At 37.7% G+C, this 7713-nt stretch overlaps 1 protein-coding gene across 4 annotated transcripts in view; it reads right to left on the reverse strand.

Moving 5' to 3' along the window:
- Positions 1–7713, reverse strand: part of LOC107720045 (lethal(2) giant larvae protein homolog 1-like) — a 47854-nt gene that overhangs the window by 16901 nt on the left and 23240 nt on the right. For all 4 annotated transcript variants that reach the window (XM_016527632.1, XM_016527633.1, XM_016527631.1 and 1 more), the window contains 4 exons: positions 4617–4779; positions 4150–4285; positions 2502–2556; positions 2262–2416 (listed from right to left, as the gene is read on the reverse strand). In XM_016527632.1, coding sequence (XP_016383118.1) covers positions 2262–2416; positions 2502–2556; positions 4150–4285; positions 4617–4779 — 509 coding nt within the window. The remainder of the gene's footprint in view (positions 1–2261; positions 2417–2501; positions 2557–4149; positions 4286–4616; positions 4780–7713) is intronic.

Consider the following 7713-nt stretch of genomic DNA (forward strand, 5'->3'; position numbering starts at 1 on the left):
AAGATTACATTTAACATGAAAGACTGCTAATTTTCAACACTTAAAAAAAAAATAAAAAATGACTGAAAAGAGGAAAAACCAAAGTAAAGTATGTTCTTACTTTCATTTATTAACTTTATAACAGTAAATAAATATTGTTTCTGCATATCGGTTATCGGGCACATAAACATGCAAATAATTGGTATCGGTATCAGTTATAAAAAATCGGTATCGGTCGATCACTACTTTTCAGTTATCAGCCCAAATCTTTAAACACTAGTCCACACCACCGGGCCAAAGGGTGGCCTGCTCACCCTTATCTTTGTCTGTGCAGTGAATGGTGAAGAAGTCTATGACACGCGAGGTGAAGTCCAGGGTGACGTGGCTGCTGTCCTGGAGGATGGTTAAGCAGTGTCTGTCTCCATAGCTGGCTCTGGGCATACCGCCACTGAACAACACTAGAGGAGCTCTACAGACACAACAGAGGAGACCCTCCTGAGAGAACTAAAACATGCGATCATGGGATTTCATTTCTCACACATTACTGCACGCACCCTGACTCTGTTGTCCTCCACAGGATCTTGTTCACGGCTTTGCAAGGAAAGGGGCCTGAGATGAATACACAAAAATGAGGAAAACAGAATGACAAACTGAGTTTAAGAGAAACCACCAAAACTACAGAAATCTTGGCAGAGTACATGTTGAAAATTGGAAAATATCCGTAGATCCCCCAAGCGGTTTGTGTCAACAAACCATCAAGTTAAAAGTGAGTGCATTTGAGGTTTACGATCCCTTTAATAGGCCTGGAGAAGGATTTTAAATGGCTTATTACAAAAGTTGAACGGACTCTAAGCTTTGGTATAGAACAACATTTCCTGACATTGTGCAAGTTAAGCAAACATTACAGCATGACCAGCCGTCTATGAGCTTGTGGCTACTGGAATTACTATAAATGCATTAAAAAAACAACCTAAAACATGACGTGCATTTACATGCATGTTAAATGTTTGATTTCAGTCGGAATACAACAATAGCTAGTCTTTTTAAAATGTAAATGCATTAGTCTGACTTGTACTAGACCTGGACCATGCGATTGCAGCTTGGCTTTGTCCAACATGCATTTACATTAATCGGACAACAATTAGCCTCAAAAGTTTGGGTTAGTACGATTTTTCTTAATGTTTTTGAAAGATATCACTTACACCCACAAACGCTCCATTTATTTGATCAATACAGTAAAAAAAAGCAGTAATATTGTGAAATATTATTACAAAGTGAAAGAGTCACATTCTATTTTACTATATTTTAAAATGTAATTTATTCCTGTGATCCAAAAAATTTCAGCATCATTACTCCAGTCTTCAGTGTAACATGATCCTTCAGAAATCATCCTAATATCCTGATTTCCTGCACGAGAAACATTTCTTATTATCAATGCTGAAAACAATTGTGCTGCTTAATATTTTTATGGAAACTGTAAAACATTTTTTCAGGAACCTCTGACGTATACAAAGTTCAAAAGAACAGCATTTATCTGAAATAATCGTTTTTACTGTCACTGTTTGATCAATTTAATGCAACCTTGCTAAATTAAAAGTACACATTTTTTAAAGGGGTCCTATTATGCTTTTTCACTTTTTCAACTTTAGTTAGTCTGTAATGTTGCTGTTTGAGCATAAAAAATGTTACAAAGCTCAAAGTCCACTTCAAAAGGAGATATTTTATTTAACAGAAATCACTTTTCAAAAACTACAACGAACGACTCGTTTGGACTACAACACATATTTTCCGGGATTTGTGATATCACAAAGATCGACGAATGGGACGAGACCTGGTTGAGCTGCACTAAAGAAGGCAACGAGTGTTATCACTATGTCGCAGACACGCTAGCTTTCCCAAGGCAGACAAACTTAGAGTGGTTACAATTAATATTAGTGTTGTTGCTGTTGATGCTTTTTATAAATAATGTTTTTTTATTGTTGTAATATGAAGATTAAATTTAACATGAAAGACTGCTAATTTTCAACACTTAAAAAAAAAATAAAAAATGACTGAAAAGAGGAAAAACCAAAGTAAAGTATGTTCTTACTTTCATTTATTAACTTTATAACAGTAAATAAATATTGTTTCTGCATATCGGTTATCGGGCACATAAACATGCAAATAATTGGTATCGGTATCAGTTATAAAAAATCGGTATCGGTCGATCACTACTTTTCAGTTATCAGCCCAAATCTTTAAACACTAGTCCACACCACCGGGCCAAAGGGTGGCCTGCTCACCCTTATCTTTGTCTGTGCAGTTAATGGTGAAGAAGTCTATGACACGCGAGGTGAAGTCCAGGGTGACGTGGCTGCTGTCCTGGAGGATGGTTAAGCAGTGTCTGTCTCCATAGCTGGCTCTGGGCATACCGCCACTGAACAACACTAGAGGAGCTCTACAGACACAACAGAGGAGACCCTCCTGAGAGAACTAAAACATGCGATCATGGGATTTCATTTCTCACACATTACTGCACGCACCCTGACTCTGTTGTCCTCCACAGGATCTTGTTCACGGCTTTGCAAGGAAAGGGGCCTGAGATGAATACACAAAAATGAGGAAAACAGAATGACAAACTGAGTTTAAGAGAAACCACCAAAACTACAGAAATCTTGGCAGAGTACATGTTGAAAATTGGAAAATATCCGTAGATCCCCCAAGCGGTTTGTGTCAACAAACCATCAAGTTAAAAGTGAGTGCATTTGAGGTTTACGATCCCTTTAATAGGCCTGGAGAAGGATTTTAAATGGCTTATTACAAAAGTTGAACGGACTCTAAGCTTTGGTATAGAACAACATTTCCTGACATTGTGCAAGTTAAGCAAACATTACAGCATGACCAGCCGTCTATGAGCTTGTGGCTACTGGAATTACTATAAATGCATTAAAAAAACAACCTAAAACATGACGTGCATTTACATGCATGTTAAATGTTTGATTTCAGTCGGAATACAACAATAGCTAGTCTTTTTAAAATGTAAATGCATTAGTCTGACTTGTACTAGACCTGGACCATGCGATTGCAGCTTGGCTTTGTCCAACATGCATTTACATTAATCGGACAACAATTAGCCTCAAAAGTTTGGGTTAGTACGATTTTTCTTAATGTTTTTGAAAGATATCACTTACACCCACAAACGCTCCATTTATTTGATCAATACAGTAAAAAAAAGCAGTAATATTGTGAAATATTATTACAAAGTGAAAGAGTCACATTCTATTTTACTATATTTTAAAATGTAATTTATTCCTGTGATCCAAAAAATTTCAGCATCATTACTCCAGTCTTCAGTGTAACATGATCCTTCAGAAATCATCCTAATATCCTGATTTCCTGCACGAGAAACATTTCTTATTATCAATGCTGAAAACAATTGTGCTGCTTAATATTTTTATGGAAACTGTAAAACATTTTTTCAGGAACCTCTGACGTATACAAAGTTCAAAAGAACAGCATTTATCTGAAATAATCGTTTTTACTGTCACTGTTTGATCAATTTAATGCAACCTTGCTAAATTAAAAGTACACATTTTTTAAAGGGGTCCTATTATGCTTTTTCACTTTTTCAACTTTAGTTAGTCTGTAATGTTGCTGTTTGAGCATAAAAAATGTTACAAAGCTCAAAGTCCACTTCAAAAGGAGATATTTTATTTCACAGAAATCACTTTTCAAAAACTACAACGAACGACTCGTTTGGACTACAACGCACATTTTCCGGGATTTGTGATATCACAAAGATCGACGAATGGGACGAGACCTGGTTGAGCTGCACTAGAGAAGGCAACGAGTGTTATCACTATGTCGGAGACACGCTAGCTTTAATGTAAAATATGTGAAAAATAATGTGCTTTTCGAACAACCAAGTATGAAAGCCTGTTCTAGTACACCCCCAAAACAAAATCAAGACTTTGTAAAAGAGCATAATAGTACCCCTTTAATAATAGAAAAAAAATCGGACCCCAAACTTTTGAACGATATTGTACACTTGGACAGACAGATGGAAAATGTAACTTGACCATTATAAATGCACATGTAAACAAACTTACTGCTAACAAACAATCCATGTGTGATTGTGAGAACCAAAGAGAGAAAGGGAAGGGTGTGTAATTGGCATGTGTTTCGGCTCACCATATGGTACTGTGGATGAGATGGGGTCATGAGTGCAGGGATTGCTGCTGCTGACAGCCCACACCATGTATCCGCCATCACTATGGGAACTAACAAAGCTGTTCCCGGACCGTTCCCAGACCAAACTCTCCAGCTGCTACAAGAGTGACAGTCCCACACAATACACAGTGTCAAAAAAAGACCAAAGACGATGAAAGGAAGTCAAAAGGTTTGAATTAAACCATCTGGACATCTTAACACCAAGCATTGATGATTTAAAGATGGTTTTAAAAGAGTTTTTAATGAATCACGGACAGATCTCTTGACCTGATCACTTTGTCCACGGTGCAATTATCTGACATTTACAGAGACTTTAAAACACTGATGTCTACGTTTCTGTTTTAATTTAATGCCTTTCAACCACACAATCCCAAAAGAGTGTTGAAAGCCATTTGAGAGACATCAAACCGACTTGCACACAAACCCACCTGCTTTCCCAAGATGAGGTTGACTACATGCCGACTGTTGAGGTCCCAGAGTACAACCAGACCTCTGCTGTAACCAATGAGGATTTTATCAGAGTCTTGCGGATGTTCCTGCAGGGACTCCACAGGCCCCAATGATTTTCCACACTTGTACTCCTCTGGAACGCTGAAAAGGGGAATAACCAGACACGTGAATAACATTACAAATAGCAAGCTTTTATTCAGCGTATTCTGAAGATTCAGAAAACCTACAGACAGATGACAAAACCAAGCACTACTCCGCACCAAGGAACATTTGGAAGATTTATTCTCTTTGTAGTGCCGCTCAACTGCACTTCTATTTGGTGAAAAACACACACTACTTAACTCCCCAAACACAGAGCGCTACTGAAGTACACATCAGAGGTTACAGAAAACCTTTACTGCAAAACTTCAGTCAGCACTTTTTTTTTTCTCAACAGAATCAAACGCAGACTTGTGTGGAAAAGCATTTCGCATGGAAAAATGTGCAAGTCTCAGGGTTCAATGAGCGATGAATAAACCAAGCTCCAAGCTTTGAGAACAATGTATCGAACATTTGGTAACAATTACTCTTGATTTATGTTTGCAAAGTCTAATGGGGTGAACAGAAAGAAAACACAAAAGTTCAATAAACAACTCAAAAAAAATAAAAATCAGTGGTTTCAATGCAAAAGTAACAGCAGAAGTTGACAACATTATCAGATGCTGACATGTTTAAATTCGGTTTGAAAGCCAGACAAATGATGACCAATCAAAAGCCACAGTCCGGGATTCCTCTGTGGCGGTGGCATGGATTCAAGAGCTGGAATGTGCATGGTACACCCACAGAGTCGGGATGAGATGCAGCCATGAAGGGAAAGAGGGAAAGAGGAAAAGAGGAAGGCGCATGGAAAAGAAGGACTGGAGTAGTCGTTTGGTGGCTTGGCTTCGGATGAGAACAGCCACAAGAAACAAAATTTCACACAAACAACTGAAGGGTTTTACAAGAAAATTTAAGAAACAAAAAAACAGATTTGCACTTCTTGAAATACATACTGCTGTTTATAAGTCAGTATATGATGATAACCAAATCATAAATTAGTATGGCAACATTGAAATGGCATTAATGCTCCCAAATATATATTCGGAATGTTGAACATTGTCGAAGTTAAAGGAAGATCTTGAAATTTTAAAATTTTTATAAAAACTGAAGATGCGCAGAACAAGGCTATAAGATTCCAATGAAGTGTTTCCACACCTTTTTGACCAATAACTCTATGATTTTCAAATGATCTTTGCCTGATTATTCCAGTTATTCGTGATTACTGGATAAGGTTTTTATAGAGACTGAAATCACAAAGAGCAATTTCTGCAAAATTACAAATTACAATTACAAATCTGAGCATATTTAATAAAATTTATAATGAATAAAACAACCATCATCACCATACAATCATATAATTACATCAATCATAAAATTTTAAAATTTTAAAGGTTAAATAATATTAAATAAATAAAATTAAATACTTTCAATGTTAAAATATTAAATAATCTCAAAGATGGCGATGACGACGACAATTATTATTTTTAAAAATAAATAATAAAAACTTAATATTCCCAGGTTTTTCATGACTGTAGGAACCCTTAATTGACATTAGAAGAATATTATTATAAAATAGTTTTCCAAACTAGTCTTCACTGAGGTTAGTAGAGGATGGCCACATCACAGTGGATGCATATTAGGTTTCATGCTAGCAAGCACACCATTTATACTTATAATAAGAAGTATTCTGAAGACATTAAAACTAATTTACACATCAATCTAGATGCCTCCATGTCTTAAAGAAAAACAAAATCACAACAATATTTTTTTTTTCTACTGAGCCACAGAGTATATTCTGGCATTCCAGATCCTGCTGATTCCCAAAGATGAGTGTGCAAAGCTCATATCCCCCATTTTAAAGGACTCCTCGGCTGGGGCCCAAGAGATTTGGCACTTGGTACAAAAGCATTTTGTTCAGTAGTTTCCTGGCTGACACATACTTATTACCAGTGGCTCAGATAGGATGCCCATTACCCCAAATTGTGCTCAGTTAATGAGCAGTTCAAGGTCTCTCAGAAGCAGAAGAAGTCCACATTTAGCCACCCAGGCTATATCTGCAAAAGGGCACACTGGGAAATCTGTAATTTATCTCAGAGTTAAATAACATCTTTAAAGAGTAAGATGAATAATTAGTGTGATTTCCTGCCTTGTAGCAGACAATTACAGCCATTAGGAAAAACAGGTTTCTTTTTAGCAAAAGGTGTATTAAAGGGGTCATATGATGCGATTTCAAGTTTTCCTTTCTCTTTGGAGTGTTCAATGACAAATGGACAGCAGCGGCTTAAAGATCTCAACAGATCACAGCGATCAAGGCCTTTTTGAAGTCCAAATGTTTAGCTGTGGCGGTGTGAAGTTAGTGCCTTGGCAGTGGGACAGGAAAGCTCAAGCTGCATATATCCTATTGACAGAGTAACAGACAGCCACAGCTGGGGGCAAAAAGGGGCAAAGAGCCTTGAGCGAATCAGGATGTTTGATTCGTTCCTAGTTCAAAGTGTATGAGAGTGTGACAAAAGCAGCTCAGATAGGGCCAAAGGAGGGAAAGAAAATAAACAAGAGGTCTTGCTGCAGCTTCATTAACCTCATGCACAGATGGGGTGGGAGTCCGTAAATGCTTATTTTATGAGGTAAGTGCTGTGGAATCTGTCTGCTCGGCCATCTTTATTAAGAGTCCAGTGTAGACGTCCAGAGTCACAGAGGCTTTAAAAAAAAATAAAAAATCCTCACTTTCCACTGAGACATTCAGATAATCCTTTTCAGAGTTGTTGTAGACAGGTTAAGCATTATACTAGAGCAGTGGTTCTCAACCTTTTTTTCCACTGGGCCGCACTATGGTCCAAGTGCAAGTCTCACGGGCCGCAAAGACGGGCTTGGGACGGTAATTCTGATAAGCTGTCGGACAAGGGCGGGGCTAGGGCCTGAACGTCATATATTTGAGGCCCGTGCAGGGCTCTAGCCTGAACATCTTCAAGTGAGTGGCGGGGCAAACCGAAAGTTGAT

Source organism: Sinocyclocheilus rhinocerous, unplaced genomic scaffold (assembly GCF_001515625.1).
Source record: "Sinocyclocheilus rhinocerous isolate Xijiao unplaced genomic scaffold, SAMN03320098_v1.1 scaffold273, whole genome shotgun sequence".
Classification (NCBI taxonomy): domain Eukaryota; kingdom Metazoa; phylum Chordata; class Actinopteri; order Cypriniformes; family Cyprinidae; genus Sinocyclocheilus; species Sinocyclocheilus rhinocerous.